This window comes from Canis lupus, chromosome 5 (assembly GCF_011100685.1).
Source record: "Canis lupus familiaris isolate Mischka breed German Shepherd chromosome 5, alternate assembly UU_Cfam_GSD_1.0, whole genome shotgun sequence".
Lineage (NCBI taxonomy): Eukaryota > Metazoa > Chordata > Mammalia > Carnivora > Canidae > Canis > Canis lupus.
This window is the reverse complement of record NC_049226.1, coordinates 69,083,378-69,104,285: the sequence shown is the minus strand read 5'-3', so window position 1 is coordinate 69,104,285 and position 20,908 is coordinate 69,083,378. Positions and strand designations below refer to the sequence as shown.

General features: G+C 46.4%; 1 protein-coding gene and 1 long non-coding RNA gene across 4 annotated transcripts in view; one reads left to right on the top strand and one right to left on the bottom strand.

The window, feature by feature from the left end:
• Positions 1–20,908, top strand: part of CDH13 (cadherin 13) — a 1,002,781-nt gene that overhangs the window by 887,611 nt on the left and 94,262 nt on the right. For both annotated transcript variants that reach the window (XM_038538175.1, XM_038538176.1), the window contains 2 exons: positions 12,299–12,481; positions 18,814–19,067. In XM_038538175.1, coding sequence (XP_038394103.1) covers positions 12,299–12,481; positions 18,814–19,067 — 437 coding nt within the window. The remainder of the gene's footprint in view (positions 1–12,298; positions 12,482–18,813; positions 19,068–20,908) is intronic.
• LOC111096018 lies at positions 910–16,364 on the bottom strand. 2 transcript variants are annotated; one of them, XR_005360012.1, is made up of 6 exons: positions 16,083–16,364; positions 9,605–9,717; positions 5,885–6,103; positions 4,101–5,613; positions 3,591–3,862; positions 910–2,067 (listed from the first exon to the last, which is right to left on the bottom strand). It is a non-coding gene; the product is annotated as an uncharacterized LOC111096018 (long non-coding RNA). The 2 variants fall into 2 exon arrangements; XR_005360011.1 differs by lacking the exon at positions 9,605–9,717.

Sequence of the window (20,908 nt, the reverse complement as noted above, 5' to 3'; positions counted from 1 at the left end):
GCTAAGCTTGAGTCTGCACAGCTCCAACTGGACCCAGTGGAAAATGCTCCTCATTTCCTGAGGCCCGTTGAAAATGCCCTGTGATGGCGACAGGACTGTCCCCCGCCCCTGTCTATCTGTCGTGGTGTATGAGTCTCCCTTGGCCACATGGGGACCTGGAGCACATTGATTAAAAAGAGAAAGGTGGGCAGGTGTCAGGAAGAATGGAAAGCAAGAAAAACCACCTTTCTTCTTTTATAAAGGATTATCAGTTGCTAATTCAAAAATTGTAGAGCAATGAAAACTACATCAATAATTATCATAATAATTATAGTCTTCGGTTTTACCCTTGAATGTGTTCCTGGCAATGTCGGATTCAGTTACTCCAGAAAATGTTATCATGTTATTTCAGTGTTTTCCTCTGAGACTTCAGTCTAGGACCAGTGTGATGACAAAACTTGTCCTCGGGGACTTGTGGGCTGCTGTTTAGAGGCAGATACTTATAGGCAGCCCCTGGCCTGGTTGAGCTAAGTTAGTGATTCTCAGTCAGGGAGAAATTCACACATGCATGCACATACACATGTATACACACACACACACACACACACACACACACACTTCACTGGGTCAACTGGCAATGCCCAAAAACATTTTTGATGATTGCAGCATGGGTGTTCCTGGCATCTGGTGGATAGAAGCTAAGGAGCCCACTGAGCATCTTGCCATACACAGGGCAGCCCCACCCGACAAATCATGATCCAACCCAAAATGTCAATAGGGCTGAGGTTGAGAAACCGTAAGTTAGATTGAAAAAAACAATCAGGAAATCAGAAGTATTGGGCAGAACACTTCTGCTTATAAGCGACACCAACTCTAAGTAGTTTATGGAACAAGGGAACTTTATATTGATGGAAATATTATCTAGTAAGACCACACTACCGTAACCAAAAAACTCCCAAAAGAGCCAAGTTAATTTCTTTGGTCATGTTCCTTATGATGATGTTCATGGCAACAAACTTCATTTCCTTTGTTCATTTTGTCTGTGTTTCTCGTAACAATGGGCAAATATTGCTATGCATCAGGCGTGCATCTAAACATTTATATTCTCACTTAATCATCGTAATAATCCCATGAGAGTACATACTCTTATTATTTTCATTTTGTGGATGAGAAAGTCCAGACACAGAGAGGTGGTTTCTTATCCAAAGTGACACAGCCAACAGATGATAGAGCTTCCCATGGTGTGAAACATAAGAAACTTTCCTCGTTTGTCCTTACCAATGTGAGAGAATGCAATCAGGCACCCTTGTCCCCATACAGACTTCTGTCGTCCCTCCATCCTGGTATCAGAGCCAGGAAAGGGTAGAGAATGATTTTCTTCATCGTCCTTCTCTCATCGGATGTGATTCCCAAGGGTATGATTCCCATCCATCTCTTCGCCCCGGGGAACTCCGATGTTCTCAGAAACTCCATAAGCCACCTCTGGGAAGAAATATGTGGATGTGCCGATGGGAATTACAACTGGGCCCGTGGGGTCTATTTGAAGCACGAATCAATGGTGCAGACACAGACAATGGATATAGAGCAGTTTCTTCTGACTAAGACATTCGGGATTTAAATATAAATTAGAAGCTGTAAGTCAATTCCACGTATGAATTTGTACAAATCCCTTGTAATGAAAGCAGAAGGTTTCTCTTGTCCTTATTTGTACTGGGGTGTTAGCATCAGGAGCCTAACCAAGTGTGTCGATTTTCCCACAGCTCAGGAGATTAAAGATGTACTTTCTCTGGTTAGAACCGGCTGCAGGTGGCACGTGGGGAGAAGGGCTTGTTCTCCAGGAGCTCCAGGGTCTGTCTCATTCCTGCATTAATCTGAGGAGTACCCCCCGCAAAGTGGGAGAGAAGAGGTTGCTTGAGGTGGGTTGGCCAAAGGATTTGAAAGAGATAAGGCTCTCATAGATACTTCTCCTTCCACAACCCTCGAGCCATTCAAAGCTGGAGGCTTTCTTCTCAAGTATTGCCTCTCCTCCCCTGGGACCAGGAGGCAGGGGGCTCTGGAAGCCAGCAAGCAGTACACAGTCCCGTGTGTCTGAAAGGCAGAGTACAAGTGCCATATGCATGTTGACAAATGACTTCAACCCATACCCTTGTCAACATGGAGTCATTGCACCGCCCAGGACATCCACCCAGCCATCTACCCAGAAAAGGGTACCCAGATGTTCACGACACATCTTATACATGAACATTCATGGAAGCATTATTCACAATGGCCAAAAAATGGAAATGACCCACATGTTGATCAGTGGATGAAGGGGTATATGTGCTGTGGTCTGTTCATGCAATGGAACAGTATTCATCCACAAAAAAGAAAGCGCTGACAGCTTTCTGCAATGTGGATGAGCCTTGGGAACCCAGTGCTCAGTGAAAGAAGGCAGACACAAAAGGCCACATGTTGTGTGATGTCATTTGTATGAAATAAGTAAATCAATGGAGAAAGCAGATTCGTGGTTGTTAGGGGCCAGAGGGAGGGGAATGGGGTAACTGTTGCCAGGCACCAGATTTCTGTTTGAGATAGTGAAAGCCACGACCGACCTCCGGGCGCTAACCCTGTAATTTCATTAGCAAATGTATTCCTCTGCTCTGCTTAGCAGCTCCTACGACCCCATGAGATAGAAGAGTTCTCAAGATTCCCCACCAGTGGCATCCTCTGGTTCTCACAATGAGGTCTTTACCACTTAGGACCCCACATGAGCTGGAGGGACTCACGAAGCTCTTTTTAGCCCCTGATCGTAACCCCAGGGGGGAACCTTATAGTCATCTCAGACAGTTGTGTTCAGTCCTGGCTGCTCATTGGAATCACAGGGAATTTTGAGGAATACAAATGCCCAGACCCCACCAAGAAAAACCCGTGAATGTAGGACCCCAAATCATCAATAGTTTTTAAGGTCTTGCAAGAGATTCTAACATGTAATGAGTGTTAAGAACCTACTGCTGGAGTCTGATACCCTACATCTCAGATAGTCAAACGGGGACTCAGAGATGTTACAGGATTTACCCATGAATTAGAGGTAGACCCAAAATTGCCCCACTTCGTTGAAGTTCCCACTCCTATACATTTGCAGGATTGCATTAACCAAATTCCTAAGTCTTTGGAGTAGACCATGCTATTGCTCCTAAAAAAACATCATTCTTCATCCAGATTCAAATGTTTGTGGTCTGATGCATATCTTCACAGAAAATCTCTCTTCTCAAAATTAAACTATTTCCAATTATCTCATCAGATGCACAAATATGTTTTGCTTTCTCTTTAATTTTTTAAAAGGAGAAACTCAAGTGAGGGAGAGATGCCACTGTCAGATGGAATAAAGTGTCCACACCTGGCATTCAGAAAAAGAAAGGATGTGGCATATTTGCTCCTTGATTTTTAATTTTTCTCTCTTTATCTGATGTAATATTTATTGCACCAACTCCCTAAGGCAGTGATTTGCAAACTTCTTTTTAAGAGCAAAACATTTTTTTTTTCAGGCAAAATCTCAGGCAGGGACTCTAATATACAAAACACGATCCACAGATTCCTCAAACTGTTTAGTCTTACTGTCTCGGGGGAAATACCTGTTACATTGACAGGACTCCTGTGCCATCTCTCAAACGTCCTTGGTTCCCAGGAACACAGTTTGACAACCACTGCTCAACTGCATTAGTTTCCAGTCAGTCTTCAGTGGCTATGTGTTTTCATTTTGTTTCATGTTGGAAAAGACACATTTTTGTTATCTGAGCTGCTTCTTCCTGAGAACTCACTTCTTTCATCGTACACGTTTGTGTGTGTGTGTGTGTGTGTGTGTGTGTGCATTTGGCAGATTGGAGGAACCTCCGCAGGCAAGATCCTGTAGAGGAAGAAAATGAACATTAGCAGGTGCACCGCCAGGCCCCCAGAGAGCCAGGCCTGGCAGGTCTTCTCAAGTCATTGACTCAGCACCTTCTATGTCTGCAACACTTGGAAACTCCTCATGGGAAATGAGCCAACACAGAGAAGTGTGCACTAAGTGGAAATGGGAAATGTGTCCTGCCAGAGCACGCACCAAATATTGTCTCCCTCTCTTGACTGCTGGCCCATCCCCCTACCTGTACACCCAGAAAGCAGGCAGATGATCCATCTGTCCTCTTGGTAGAAGGCAGCCCTCCAGGCACAGAGCTCTCCTTCCGGCCCAGGGCTTCTCCAGGTGGGTGGATCACACCAGCTAGTGGGATGTTCATCAGCGCCCTGAATCGAGAACGACGTTGCCTGGGATTTCAGTGAGTCTTGGAAAGTGCTCTTCGCTCAGGAGAAGGTTGCTTTGTTGTTGACCTGTTGTTCCTTATTATTGTTAAACTTATGTGTATTTCTTCACCTGCCTGAAATGTTTAACTGAGAAAATTCTGGCAACTGTCCTTTACCAGGGCTGGTAGGTACTCTCTTTTCCTATAATAGAGATAACATGCAAATGCTTTTATCAAAGTATCTGGCACAAAAGAAAACCAGTAATTATCAGAAGAAATTAATGTTAGTTAGATCAAGAAAGGACTTTGATTATGTTTTCTTAAAAAGAAGCTTTATCTTTTAGAGATACACAATGGCATATTTGCAGATACAATGATCCGTCTGGGATTTGCTCCAGATAATGCAGGAGTGGGGAGGCGTGGGTGTGTACCCGAAGCACAGTGGGGCGGGAATTGAAAACCTCTGAAGCCTGGTGATGGGCACATGAGGTTCTTTATTCTGGCTGCTTTGTTTTATATATAAAGAGTCCAGGCATTCTCTTATATATATAAATGTTTGAAACTCTCCAGAGCAAGGTGGAAAAAAGATACTTGAGGAGACATCTGTGGAGACCAAATCTTCATCAGAGAGGCCACATTCACTTGCTGAGAACGGCAGACACCTGCCAGAGTTGGTTTCCCCAGGGCTCCATGGGGGGCAGAAACCTAATCAAGATGGCTCTTGAAGATGGGGCCGTTGAGAGGCCCAGAAGCATCCCAGCAGACAAGAGGTGCAGGGAACCTCATGCGCATGGTGGCAGGGCTGGGAAACCAATGGGAGACCAAGGATGCTTCCCCATCTGTCTTTTGTGTCTTTGAGTGCCCTGGGATCTCTCTTTTTCTTTCAGTGTGTCCACTCTTCTGCCTCTCTATGCAGCTAGTCATCGGTGTCCAAAGGACAAAAAAAAAGGTCACCCCATGCTCAACTACCCAGGAACTTAGAATTTAAGGACTAATGCCCTCTGATCATAGTTCTATTTCTCTAAGTTCACACTCTTAGAGAAACATCTGATTGTTCATGAAGCAGACAACCAACTGGTCACCTGTGAGTCAGGAATGATTTCTGTGTCCAATCAGCTCTGGCGAAGGAAGGTGGGATCCTATGACCCCAATGGCCCTGTAGAACACTCTTCTCAGTAGGGGCTTGGATCTGCTTTAAGGATCCTCAGAAAAGGAAGCCTGACATCCACCATGTAGAATTCTATTGTTTCTGCCATTTGAACTACAATTAGTTCACTTGCCTTTTTCTCAGTGAGAAGACAGAAGACCTGGCCACTCTTCTCATTGTGAGACCCTCGAACACATGTACACTGGCATCTTCTCCTCCTAGGTTTTTACTCTATAGATAAAAATGATTCCAAAATGGGGCATCTGGGTCACTCGGTCAGTTAACCGTCCAACTCTTGGTTTCAGCTCAGGTCACGATCTTGTGGCTCCTGGGATCAAGCCCCACCTCTGGCCCCATGCTTAGCATGGAGCCTGCTTAAAATTCTTTCTCTCTCCCTCTCCCCTTGTCCCCCCTCTGTTCACATGTGGATAGACCTCTCTCTCTCTCTCTCTCTAAAAAAAAAAAAAGTCCCAAAATTTAATGTCTATTTAAGTGCTCTCACCTTATGAAAGATCTGGCATTTTGGTGAATCAAAGACAAGATCCTCACTCTCCAGAAGCTCACAGTGGGAGGGGATCCCCCAAGCTTTCTCTCCTTGAGAGGACAGGGAAGTCTCTGCTCACCTTTGCTAGAAGCCCGAGCTCTAGCATCTGATTTACTTCTCACTGTGTGAATTGTCTTCCATGAGTGTTGAAAACAAAGCTCTGGCACCACTCTTCAGCTTCAAAGAGAAAGGGGTATTTAGAGATGACAGAATTTTAATCAGGGGGAGAAAAGAGTCAAATATACCAATGTCTGGGACCATTATGGTCTGGTGGGTTCCTGAATGTTCTCCTCCCACCTTGGTTCTATAGTCATTTGGGGGTCTGTCTGTGCATGTCCAATTGGGACATGGCCCGGGAAGGACTCAATAGGTCTCATTGTCTTGAGGGCTGGCTAAGTTTTCAGCCACACATCTTCAGAGTCCTTTGTGGGTCTCTGCTGTTAATCATTTCTTAGACATAGAGGCTTCTTTAAAATACTGAATGAACTTTATATAGAACTCTGTGTACTTGTTGAAATTTGTATTTCAATATTACATAATGTTCTATTATATGAATTTCACAATCGTAATAACATTTTATATTTTGTATTTATATATTTAAAATATTTTACATATTACATATGTGTGTATATATAATATAATATATATATATAGTGCCCATAAACATTAACTGTAAGCTGAATTAAAATATCCCCTTTTGTTTTCTTCTAAAACTTCTATAGTTTTACCATTCACGTTCTGTATGTGGTGTGACATAGGAATCAAGACTCATTGTTTTCTTCACATGGATATCCAAATGGTCTAGCACCATTTATTGAAATGATCATTAGCTGGAAACTAAATCATGTCCAAACATAAAAGCGTCCATAATTGGCCACAGGTACAGCCTTGAATATATGAAGTAGAGAAATGATAGTAAACAAAATGTCTGGATATGTCATAAGTGAGCAAAACATATAAAGAAAGGGGGTGAGTGGGAGGAAATGTGTCAATCTCCTGAGCTGCAAGCCCCCAAGGGGAGAGAATAGTGTCCCTTTCATTTACTGCTATATTTCCTGCACCTGGTGGATTCCTCAGCATGCAATAGACACTTAAAGAATATTTACTAGAATGAGTTCTTTCGTTTTTCTATCCTGGGGTGAATCCAAATCACATAGAAGGAAACCATAAATGTAGGCGCTGTAGGTTAACATCGTTTGCCTTGGTGATAAAGTGTCTGTTGCTAGAGCAAATCAGAGACAAACAAAAGTGTGGGAGTATCAGAAACACATAACTAAAATGAGAAGAGCTTTTCCACACCAATTGCAAGGACATAAGGTATCTATGTAGATTATCCATTAAAAGGCAGACAGAGTCACAGGGGTTTGAGCCTTGTCACAGGGGTTTGAGCCATGTCCTCCCATTTATTAGTAAGAATTTCGTATGATACAAAACAAAATCCATCATCATCATCCTCACTAACAAATACTGACTGATTCCTTACTCTATGCCAAGCAGTGTGCCAAGATCCTTAAATGTATTATCTTATTTCTAGCGATCACAGTTCTACCCATTGGACTATCACCAAGAGATAAGACTTTTTCCAATGAGCTCTATCCTTTACGTAAACATAGACTTGTAAAATTGCAAGTTAAATTTCTGATGATCTCTCCCACAAGCTTTTAACCTCATGAATAGAAATCCAAGTTTGTAAAACTTTCTGAGACCTTAACTTTTAATTTCTCCAAGCCAGGACCCAAATGACTACATCCCAATTTTTCAAGTTCACCATCCATGAAAACATCATAGTTGACAGTTCATTAACTTGGACTCCAGTCATCAAGCATGCAAGCTTGTAGATGTCCAGTGCCTTAAAGTCATGCACAGTCACTTCTTCCCTACCTGTGGCTTTCTACCCTGCTGATTGTTATTTCCAATTTCAGCTTAACCTTAACTTAAAACCAACCATTTGCTGGATGAGGAAGAACATTTATTCTTGGTGTAAAATAAAATGGAAGTCCCTCTTCCCTTGGTGATGAATGACCTTTGTGCAAAGTCCAGGCATTCTCTTCCTAAATACCCATCACAAAACTCACCTCACATTGTCAAAAAAAAGTAGAATGAAATAATCGGTTCTGAATATAAGGGAGAGAGTTAATGAGCCTCAGTATGTCCCAAGCCAGTCACCCACACTGATTATGTAAAAATGTATTTTGCGTCTGGTATTTGATTTGCCACACAGTTTAACAGAAAAGTGACTTTATCTATTTTTTCCAATTAGAGGAAGTAATGTTACAATCAATAATTTCTCCTGCTCTGGTATGCTAAATTAATGTCTGTCTATTGTTTTTAAATCACAAAGTGAGTATTGGTATAGAAATATAAAATGGTACTATTTCATTTTAATCTATTTAATTTTCCATCTTGAATTATATAATGGGGTTAAAACATTGAATAGAATTAATAGAATGAGTATTTAATTAAGCAATAATGAATTTCTAAATGGATGCTCAAGGAAACTGGCTTTGTAGTTTATGCAAGAATCAGATAATGGTCTTAACAAAGACTATAATAATTGTGTTGAATGTTTTCTATATTTAAAGATTTTTTTTCTGAATTCTTTAAAGAGTAGATTTAAACATAATCCAGTTCCTTGACTAGGCTCTACTTTACTTTCAAGATAAAGTCCAAATGCCTTTCTGTGGCCCCCAAAGCCCTGCATAATCTGACTCTGTCTTCTTCTGGAGTCCAATGGCAAAGAGTTCTCCCCAGCCCTCCCCTGCACTCCAGCCACACCCACCTGCCCTCCATTCTGCAAATGTACCATGTTCCCTCCACCCATGGCCTTTGCTCACTTAGGCCCATCCCTCATCCCTGCAGGCATTTGCTCATGCTGTTCCTGATGCCAGGAATGCTCTCTCTCCTTTCACCTTATTAACTCCTGCTTTGCTTTCAATTCTCAGGGAATTCCTCTCTATTAACCCTCCCCAGACTGAGTCAGGCATCCACTCCCTCTCACCATTCCCCCTTTGATCCACAGGCTCAGGGTTACTTTTTCCCTAACATTTAACACAGTTTTGTAATCATACCTATGCCATGTCTATTTTGTTTTCTAGCATATCCCTAGAATTTAATACTATATCAAGCCTGGCATACAGAAGCCACCCACCAAATAATTGTTGTGTGTCTGTCTGTCATTTCTGGAAGATGGATGGATGGATGGATGGATGGAAGGAAGGATAAATGGCTAGAGAATGATGGATAGATGAATAGATAGTGGATGGAGGATGGATAGATAAATGGAGGAATGGAGAATGGATGGATGGATGATAGATGGAAGATAAATAGATGGATGGATAGATGTTGGATGATAGATGGATGGAGAATGATAGGTAGATGGATGGATGATGGTTGGGTGGATGACAGATGGGTGGATGAATGGTAGGAACACCATGGTAGCTGTGGACACACTAATACATCTAAGGAAGTATCAGGGCCACATAATTCCTAAAACAGTACCACATTATTCCATTTGGAGTCATTTGATTACACACTAAAAGGGTGTTCTATGCCACCTACCTATGGTAGGTGCTGCAGACATTTAAAAATAAAAGCATCCTAAAAAAAGCTGCACAGGTTTTTGCCACTTAGATTTGTCCTAAATATTAATTTTATAAATAGATCCATCCAACTACCCACCCATTTATTCATCCATCAGATTTTCATGTGTCCAGCACTATGTACTATGTGCTATGTACTGGGGATCAGGGCTGAGTCGTCCATCAGGTGCTCTAGGCACAGTGCCTAGAGTCCTAAAATGAGAAAAAGAACTCTCAGGGTCAAAGAAAATTTTAATATTTTTCTCACCTCGGGAAAAAATGAAATTTTTAAAGCCGATGAAAATCTATTATGGTAGGAAGGACCAATGAAGGTAAAAGCACCTAAGATCCATGGAAGTCATAATGCAGCTGTGCTAGAGATGTCCTGGGACACAAGAGAGATGAGTCCATCCTTCCCTTTCTGGAACATCAGGCAAGTGGCAGGATCAGGCATGATCAGCCAGTCGGCCCCTCTTATGGCTCCTGTAGAGCTACAGCCTCTCACATTTCCTCTGATGCCAGGTCCCACTGCCTACATTTAAGAGCACTATTCATTCCACAGATATTTACTGTGTCCCTTCTCTGCACCTAGCATCATGTGAGGGGCTGGGGAGAAAGCTGTGAACAAGACAGACCTCCCTGAGCTCCAGCCTCCTCAAATCATGATGTGTTCTGTGTCTTTATCCACCACGTGACCCTCACCCACTTTGACAGAGCAACTTCTCACCTCTGCACTGTATGTAACTGCCTTTCTACCAGACAGAGGGAACCCAGCACCCTCCTGTCTAAGCACTCCCTGAATCTGCATCAGGGAGTCTGGTGTCTAAGGAACAGGAGTCAGAAGAGACACAAGGATAAGTTATGAGCTAAGGTCTGGTGTGATCAGTAGGGGACAGAGAGCCCGTCCTCTGGCTCTGGACCACAGCAGAGGTGAAGGACCGGCCAAAGCAATGGGGGTCTTGAGTAATCCAACTGTTAAAAGCTGAGATTACAGGAATCCAGGAGACATGGACTTGACCTTTGGTTCACCGAATGACTGGACTTTCCTTCCTTCTCTGTGCCTCTTTCTTCATCTGTGTCTGAAGGGATTAGATAGCACTGTGGACATGCAGCCAACAGCAGGCAGGAGCTAACCCCAGAACCCCTCTTGCTGAGCCAGAGGCACTTCAGGCCCCTCCAGCACGGAGCTCAGGCCACCTCCAAAACCGGAGTGGGCTCTCACATTGAAACTTCCTTACCAGTCTTGACCTTGGACTCCATCATGCTTCTCTCAACCCGAACTGCATACTAGAATTATCTGGGCAGATTAAGGAAATACTGAATCTCAGGCTTTACCCCATACCCACTGAATTAGAATAGGGCCCAATCATTTAAAAATAAATAAATAAAAAATTTAAAAAGCCCCCGAAGAGATTCTAATGTACAGATAGGGTTGGGAACCACCTCTCTAGATTTAAGTTTAGGAATGCCGTGATTTTTGTGAGAAGGAGGGAAAGATAGAAGAGAGGACTGCTTAGACAGGAATCAGGTCAACCTCGTTGCCTCCTGGAGCTGTATCCCCACGACAGCATCCTCCAGGTTGCTACATTCCATCTTGCCAGCATGTTCCAAGAATTGCCCCTTTCACAGAAAGGAAACAACCCATCCAGGTTTGCTGAGGTGTGGTAGACAAATTAGTTCCCGTCCCCGCCCCATCCCCCCAAGGCATCAAGATTAAGGTTTATGATTAATGATTTGCAAGTCAATTAATCAGCCACTACTTTTGAAACCCCATTTCTCAAATTACTTCTCTTTGAACACAAGGGCTTTCTGACATCGCCTCACTGTCTCTAGATTCGCTTTCCTACTAATTGAAATTCCAAGATATTTCTTCTTCTTGTCAGCTTATTGGTATTACTTGTTTGTAAAATATTTGCAAACAGATTACTATTCACCTGTACTGTGTCAGAGGTAAGCACCAAAACAATACTTTATGCTTCCAGCTCAAAGGAATGTGCTAATGATAGCTCATGAAATTCTCTATCTGTGGGAAAGCTGATTTTTCATTTATTGATTTATTTTCACCACACCTACTTGCAACAAGTATTTGAGATGTATTCCAATAAAAACACGGCTACAACAAGGCTCCCAACAACTGATTTATATGTTTCCTTAGAAAATGGGTTTTTAAAGTCCTCCTAGTTGTGGGGTAGGGGTGGGGTGGATGAAATCGGCTTTCTTCTTTAGAGGAGATGGTGCCATTGAGGAGAAGCCATGGAGCCGAACGTGGGGTTCCAGCTCCAGGCCCTCTACACGCGAGGGAGGTGTCCTGGCTACGCCATGACCTTGTCGTTTATGGTATGTGAGGCTGCGAGAGCAGAGATGCAAAAATTGCCTGGAAGTCTGTTTGTCCTTGGACTACAGCTCAGGACGGGCATCCTCTTCCTTGTAGGGACTCAGGACCCACGCTCTTCCCCCTGTGGCTGCACCCTGACCTTGGGTCCTGTGGTCGTCTGTGTTTAGATAGATGGAAGGAGAGGCAGGGAGAAGGGACAGCTGCTCCCAGCCAGCAAGCATCACTTCTGGCCACATTCAGTAGGAGAGAGAGCAGCCTCCTGGCCTCACCTGAGTGCAGGGAAGGCCGAGAGGAGAGCGGATCCTCTGCTGGCTCTGCACCGCACAGCAGCATGAGCCTCCTGCACCATTCTCCGTGAAATGAGGTGACGTGGGTAACAGACCCACTGTGGGAAGGGCTCTGAAGGGGTTCTTGCTGTTTTTACCCAATGGTGACAGTAACCATCTGCTCTATTTGCAGTTTCAAGCCACTGTCGAGGAAGGAGCCGTGGGGGTTATTGTCAACTTGACAGTGGAAGACAAGGATGACCCCGCCACAGGCGCATGGAGAGCTGCCTACACCATCATCAACGGGAACCCAGGGCAGAGCTTCGAGATCCACACCAACCCTCAGACCAACGAGGGGATGCTCTCTGTTGTCAAAGTAAGGGCATTTCCCACGTTTCTCCCTCCTGGCTGCCCACCGGCAAGGCCCTCGCTGCTGGGGCAGGTCGAGGAGAAGTCAGCCCTAGTCTCCTCCTCTCAGAATTGGAATAGAAAAAGGCTCAGGGCTTAAGGGTGTACTTGTATCCTCACAGCCACGAAACCAACCTGTTTCATAGGTTGTAGGAAACTCGAATGTACATGTAAACTTAAAAGACAAAACCCAAAGTTCATTTTGAAAGGAGATCCTCAATATGATTGATAATAAGTTATCAAAGATGTGTAAAAACAGGATATGCAAAGTTTTTTTAAAGATCTGTGATCAAAAATGTGGATCATTACATTTCTACCCAAGCAGAGTCCTGATTATTCTCTTAAAAGCAGGAGATAAATAGGGAACGACTGGCCCTTGGAGCCCATGCAAGGGTCCTGGGGATGCTGTAACACATGACTACATACTGGGTGGCTTCAGAAAATACAGACTTATATTTTCTTATATAAGTTCTGGAACCCACAACTCCAAAATCAGTTCCATGGGGCTAAGGTTGGCAGGGCCAATTCCTCTTGGAGGCTCTAGGGGACCATCTATTTCCTTCTCCTTCCCAGCTGCTGGAAGCCACCCACAGCCTTTGGCTTATGACCCGTTCTCATGTCTTCAGGCAGCAGAGCAGCAGCAGCATATTTCTCTCTGCTCCCATCTCATGTCTCTTTCTTCTTTTGACTTCCATGCCTCCCTCCTTTAAGGACCTCTGTGACTCCCTGGGCCCACAAGGATAAGCCAAGACCCTCTCCCCCCATGAGGTCCTCAGATGACTCACATCTATGAAGTGTCTTTTGCCACATGAGGTCACCTATTCGCAGGTTCCAAGGATTCCCCCTTGGTCCTGCTGGGAGGTCGCTATTCAGCCTCGAGCAGGACCACATAAACAACCCAACCAACAAAGTTCCACAGTCATCCCCCGGGCAGGACCCAGAGCCATTGAGAATGGCAGGTCTCAAAGACCCTGGAGGATGAGGGGCTGGGTTTCTCCCAAGTCCTGTTCTTTCCACTACTTCGTTCATATTGAACCTCGAATGTCCAGCTGGGAACTAGAGCCCCCAAGTTCTTCCCAGTTCTACCCTAACAACACAGGCCATGGCGAACTCATTAGGAGCTCCCGGCACTGCTCTCCTGCCTCTGCAGTCATGCCGTAACGGCGGCTAGCCTGTATCCATAAGAGCCATCAGGCAATTTTCCAAACCTGCAGCTAGAAGACGAGGCTTGGGTAAATAAATATGCATCCCCATCATAAATCCTACAAGAGCATGGTTCTCCCTGGCCGGCATTCGCTACAGCGTGAGGAGCAGACAATACAAGAAAACCAGAGTCATGGAGGAACATTCTCTCACCACACTGCCCCTTTGGCCCACAGTGGTGAGTCTGAAATGTTGGCATATAGGAGCATCACCGGGAATGCTAGGGGCACCCTAGGCCGCACCCACACAGGCCTGCTTGGTCACCACATGAGGGAGAGGGGCCCCCGGGCCCCAGGAGATGCTGGTGTTCTTGGAGCACAGCCTTGTGGAAGAGCTTGCACCCCCATGTTCCTGCGGAGGAGGTGCCTGCAGCACCGGGGGCTCCCTCTGGGCCTCAGTTTTACTAGTGAGTGGATTCCTTGGCTTCAGAATTAAAACGGAGACTCCCCCTCCTTTCGGCTGCCTGCCTATGTGAATTCCTCCGAAGGCCCTTGGGCTCTCTCTCTGCTTCTCAACCCACGTGAGTCCAAGATCCAGGACAGCTTTCTACAGGCAGGCCTGGCCTTGTTATCCATGCTCTTCACTTTGACAGCAGCCTAGTGCCTAGGTCAGGAATGCCTTCAGGTGCAAGCAGCAGAATACTGGGCTGAGAGTGGCTTAAATACTAAAGAGAATTTAATGATTTCTAGAACTAGATGAAGGTGGGCCAGTCCAGGATTGGCTGGCAGTTCAGAGTGTCAGAGAGCCAGCAGAGGGCACTGCAAATGCTCTGACTTTTTCCTCATGGACATACAATGGCTGCCAAAGCCCCAGGCATCGTGTCTTCCCCCTGCTGTGTATCCAAGGCAGGAAGCAAGGAGGCAGCCAGGCAAACAGGAGAGCAAGAGAGTGCTCTAGAGTGCCTCTCTCCTGTCATTAGGGAAGGAAATATCTTTACCAGTGGTTTCCCAAGCAATTTCCCATGATGTTTCATTGGCCGGATGAAACGTACACACCCTCAGCCACAAGGAAGGCTAGAAAGTCCAAATCTGGCTTTGGGGCCTCTGCAAGAAGAGATAGGGGAGGGAAGCACAGGGCAGGCATGGTCACTGGGCAACCAGCCCCGAGCAGTTGTGCCCTAACCAGTTAGCAGTTAGCTTACCGAAGAAGGAGCAGAACTTTCAAGACTGTGTGGCTCCCAGGGGCGTCCTGCCTCCCTGCAGGACCAAATCCCAACAGTTCTGGAAAGCAAGGACCTGTTTCCTGTTTAAAGCTTTCTCGTCAGGAATGCTCTTCATTTCTTTGTAAACCTATCCCAAAACTGTCAGAGTTACCCTTTCCCCGAATATAATCCACCCTGCGTTTTAAGTGTCTTTTCTCTTATGTCCTCAGAGGAGAAAGAAACATCCAGAAAGCCTTGATCCCCAAACCCATAATAGGTTTAAAAATCTCTGTTGGATCACTTTCAACCTTCCATCTTCCAGACAGCAAACCCCAGGTCCTTTGCCCTTCCCGTGTGGTATGGCTTTCCCAGCGCCTAAAGCCTCCACGACACTCATCCACGCCCTCTCTTGACGCTTGATGATATATTCATTGAATCAAATCTCTGTAACTATTGGAAGTATTTCCAATGTGCTCCCCTCCCTGATCCAGAGACCCTGCACCAGATGAATCATATTACTAAGGTCACATGCATGAGATGAAGGAGGGCTGCTTCGTCCAGCATGACCCAGGACAGGGTCGTGGAGCAGAGAGCCACATGGCCCCAGCTCCCAGCGGCCTGGCCCAGGGAACGCACAACTAGAATTAGGACAGCTGGCTCTGTGCAGGTGGGGATGAGCACTAGAGCGGCCCTGCCCTCCAGAAAAGGACTGTGCAACTCACTGCCCCTCTGCCCTCCCTTTCTGGCAGTTTTCACATCCAAGCCCTCAGAGGTCAGTGTTGCACTCAGGGGATATTGGCCTGGGAACACACCTCTAAACCCGGCCAGAGAGCAGACCTCTCCCAGCCACTTCATTCCCACCTTCTTCCTTTCTCATCGTGCACCCTGGGCCAAAGCCTGGCTCTGGGCCATATATTAGCTGTGTGACTTTGACCGAATTATGCAACTTCTCTGAGCCTGTTCCCTTTTCTACAAAATGGAACTAAAAACACCCACTATTATGAGGCAAAGTGAGGACTGGGTGACTCAATGCACATAGAGCCTTCCAATCACACAGTAGGTGCACAGTAAGGGATAAACAATATCATGGAAAACAATGAAGGGTGGTGGTGAAAATCAGACCTCTATATGGGGGAGGGGGGGCTGGGGAGCTATGGGTGCCCTGCCTCTGTCTTCCCAGACCTTGAATTAGGTCCCCCAAGAAGAGATATTTTGAAGTCCTTACCCCCGACCCTGTGAATGTGGCCTTTTTTGGAAGTAGAGTCACTGCAGACGTGATTAGCGAGGTCCTGGTGGAGAGGCTGGACCCTACTCCAACAGGACCGTATTCCTGAGAGGAGATGGCCATGTGACAGCAGAGACACCCAAGGAGGTGCCTGTGTGACCGCAGAGACAGAGAGGTGGGCTGGGCAGCTGCAGGCCACGGAACCCCAGGAGGATGAAGGGAAGGTTCCCCTAGAGCTTTCAGAGCCCACATGGCCCTGCTCACATTCGATTTTGCACTTCCCGTCACCACAACTGTGATAGTGGACTTCTGTGATGCTAAGCCACCCAGCCCTTTGTTACAGCAGCCCTAGGAGAATAACACAGTCTCCAGGGTCCCTTATGAGGTCGGAGCTGCCGCTCCCAGCATCTGAGTGCTGGTAGATAAGGGCCCCCAGTCTGTGTCTTCCCAGCAGAACCAGCCTCGCCAAAAGGGATACCTAGGCCAGGCCCTGCCAGCCGGAGAGAGCCTGCAGTCTGGGCCTGATGCAGAGGGATGCAAAAGGTCAGCCCCGGCCTTGAGGTGGGGCTTATCTGGCCACGCGGTGAAAGCTCCAGAGCCTCCCTGGCATTGGACGCAGCTGGACTCCAGCAGAGACCACATCCTTGCATCCTTGCTCCCTGCCTTTCTTCTGAGAAGGCACACCAATAAATCATACTCCAAACCCCTGCCTCAGGCTCTGCTTCCAGACGTGACTGGAATCTCAGGGAACCCAGATAGATATCACTCTCACACACACACACACACACACACACACACACCATACATAAATACACACACCTAACATAGACATAGACAAACACACATGCACATCTAACATGCAAAGACTAGCACGTGCACGTTTAATATAAAGGCACACATATACTTATCCAATGTAAATGAGCACACATGTACCTAGCATGTAAAGAAAGACACGTCTTTGCCATACTACTTAAAGGCCATGTGTAAGTAAATTCCCCCCAAGATCCCTGGGATCTTTTCTCCCTGCTCAGATCCCCCTCCCCCCCTCCCCCATCCTGCTGCAAGCGGCCCAGCCCTCTCAGGACAGTGTGTGTCTCAAACCCAGGCCCAAATTCTGCCATCAAGAGCCTGTGGAGCTCACAAAGTGAAGAAACTCTAGCCCAGTGGCATTTTTCATCATGGTAGAAAATTCAGTTGGGCTAAATTTGGGATTTCCCAAGTGTCTGTTATGTTAGTTAACTTTCTCTCCAGAAGCACGTGGTGCTGCCAGGAGCCTGAGCCAGGATGAAAGAAGCTCTCCATACCTGGTTTGCACCACTGGGTCCACCCAGCTCTGGGGCCTGCGGGGGGAGACTCCTGGACACTGGTCTCCGTGTGTAAGCCCTGCTCAGAGCAGTGAGTGCAAAGTGGCCATGACTCAACGAGCCAAAGGCTTCCGCCTTTCCACTATCCTAATTGAGATGAATGTCTTCTGAGTATGGTGACCCTCTGGCCCCTATCTGAAATCTACTTCAGCGAGGTTGCATATTTTGGGAGTCACTCAGGATGGACAGAAATGTCTTAATAGAAAGGGATGGAGTGGTGAAGAATTCTTGTGTTGGGGATGGGACCAAAATATAACTGGGCAGCTCCCAGGTGCCAAGAGCATTACATCTTATGAACTCCCTAAGTCCTGCTGGGAATTGTTGCAGGTGAGGGGAGGGGTCCTGCTCCAACCAGAAAGCACCTGTGTCAGCATTTCCTCTGTGCATGCGTGCATATGCGTGCTTATGTGTGCACTCACTGCCCCACAAACTGTGGGGTGTGCGATATGCATGTTGGCTGTAGTGACTGTGAAGGTAACATAATTCGCCTACAGTCATCTGACCCTGACTCAGCCAGCTGGATTCAATTCCAGCTTTTATACCTGCAGGGCTCTCCCCTCAGCTTTTCCCAGTCTCACCGCTGTCCCCATTTCCCATGGCCCCTACAACCTGCATATCATTTGCTTCTTTCTAGTTGAGTGTGAATCGACTCCCTGTACTCCCTTTGGTCTTATCCTTCCAGCCAGAGTATCAGTGTGTGTTGGGTCTGAGGAGTTAGCTACTCATTCTCCCAGTAAACATTAGGAAAATAACTTAAAATAAACAGCTAAAATCACCTAGAATATGACCTCTCCAGTCCTTTCCCCTGTGACACCCTCCCGGGAAATGCACCCGTGCCAGGAGAGTCTCTCCTTTAATTGCTGTAGAGACTCTGGCCTCTGTGCTTGTGGCCAGTGAAGTGGAAGCATTGAGAATGGAACTTTGAGTTGCCTTTTCCATTCGACTCCCCCTCCGTGGTAACCAAGGCAGGGCGACCCCAAAACTGGTAAAGCTTAGGCATCAGAATTGTTCATCCCTGAGCCCCCCTGAGTATCAGAGTCATGGGGTACAGATTATAAGTAGGAAGCCTTTGAATGTCAGTGTGGCAAGGGCGTCACCTAAAGAGCTCAGTCGGGGACCCCAGAACTCTGAGGCTCACATAACATGGTGTATCTTACTTCTCAATCAAAAATACCCTACCAGCTTCCATCCCAAATGTATGTTTCATATCCTTAAGGAGGACCCTAAATTGCATTAAGGTTAGCCCACAAACCAATATTCATCCCTGTACATCCACCCAGGTTCGTGGGATGTCAGAGGGACTTGGTGCAAAAGCCTCTGCCCCTGGTAGCAGATACACGAGCTGAGCCCCCGTCTCTGCTTTCCAGCCCCTGGACTATGAGATTTCCGCCTTTCACACCCTGCTGATCAAAGTGGAAAATGAGGACCCGCTGGTACCCGATGTCTCCTATGGCCCCAGCTCCACGGCCACCGTCCACATCACCGTCCTGGATGTCAACGAGGGCCCAGTTTTCTACCCGGACCCCATGACGGTGACCAGGCAGGAGAACATCTCTGTGGGCAGCGTCCTACTGACCGTGAATGCCACGGACCCCGATTCCCTGCAGCATCAAACCATCAGGTGAGTGGGCAGCTCCCTGACTGGAGACGGGAGGCAGGCAGAAATTGTGTTTCTTTTCTGGCTGCGGGCCTGGTTGTCAGGAGGGAACTAGCAGTAAATTAAATTTGGTAGTGATCTGGTAAGTAGAAGGTCCATGTCACAATGATGAGCTCGTGGCTGATGATATAGGACCAGGCTGACTCCAGGGGGACACTGCCCCCACACCTGATCCCCAGCAGTAGACCTGCTCTGGAGGAGTCGGGGGAGGGGGAGACTTCAGGGGCACATTGCCAAATGGACAGAGGGCTCCGTCAGCACCAAGCACACTGAAAAAAAGAAAAAGAAGCCATCATCTATGTGGCCCCATGACTCTCAGACACTAGCCCTACATTCCCATTACCATGACTTTATAAGGAAGGTGTTGGCTGACTCCACTTACAGATAAGGGTGTTAGGAATCCAGAGAGGTTCTGTGATAGCTCAAGCCTGCCCAGCTTAGTAGCAAAGGAATCGCAATAGAAACAGGACAGTCTGCAAAGTCCATGCTGTCTGCTGAGTGCTGTGGACGCTGAACTGTCTGTCAGAAGGGGAAGGAGCAGACATTCCTGGTACTTAGAAGTGGATCGTCATCATCGGGGTTAAGTTTTCAACTGATAAATGGCAAGTCAAGAAAAAAAAAAAAGTCTGTAAAAATTTCTGTCTTCATTTCTCAAGCTCTGTCCGGTGCTTAGAAAAAAAATGTTTTCATGACAAGATTTAATTAAATGATCATTACCCACAGTGCTAGCACCGACAAGCTGCTCTCTCGGTGCGATGTTTCACAAGGAACCTAAATCGGCATGCAGGTCCAAATGCACGCTTGTCTCCGCAAAAGAAAGTTATTAATCTTTCTCTTCCAAAATCTAATCTTCTTCTCACAGGAGAAACAGATAATCAAGTATTAGATACACTTCTAATAAACACGTGTCGCATTTTCCTGATTTGAAACACCTGGAAATGTGTCACAGCCTCTGCGTGGCCACTTTCCCGCAGAGCGAGCCGGCGACAAGTGGCTCACGACAAGTGGCTCACGTTCGTTCCCAATCCCAAAAGGGGATTTTACTTTCACCACAAAACTTTCTGAAATGCCAGGTGAACTAGATACAGGGCTGCACTATACCGAATCCTATTAATAATGTGACTCTGGAATCGCCATTCTGTTGTCTCTCTTTCCTTTTCCTGCTGGGTACCTGGCGAAGGAAATAAGCAATTTAAATATCAAAGAGAAAGCTTTCCTTAAGCCCTTAGATCGGGAAAACTGTAGCTTCAAGGGCAGTAAGGCAGTTGTGCTAATTAGGTTGTCTTTAAGGGGAGCTTACCCGTCATTTTGTATTTCTACAACAGGAGCCCCAAGAGGGAACTCTGGTGTGGGGAGAAAGGGAATTCCGATGAGCTTGTTGTGGCTGAACTGGGCAGCTCTGTGGTTGCTGCGTGACCTGGGATGTCTGTCGCCAGTCAGAAAGCCCTAGTGTGGTGGGGAGGGGCAGGTGTGTGCCATCCACAGCAGGAGAGGAGGGACTGTCCAGGTTCCCTGTCTAAGACCAGCTCTGGCTGACTTAGGCAAAAGGGAGAATTTGCTGAAAGAGTCACTGGATAGTTTATTGAACGGAAGCACATGTTTAGAACCAGGCCCGAGGGGCACCTGGGTGGCTCAGTGGTTGAGCATCTGCCTTTGGCTCGGGGTGTGATTCCTGGGATCCAGTCCCCTCATCGGGCTCCCCGCAGGAAGCCTGCTTCTCCCTCTGCCTGTGTCTCTCATAAATAAATAAATAAAATCTTAAAAAAAAAAAAAAAAGGGACCAGGCCTGAGATACTCTAGCAATG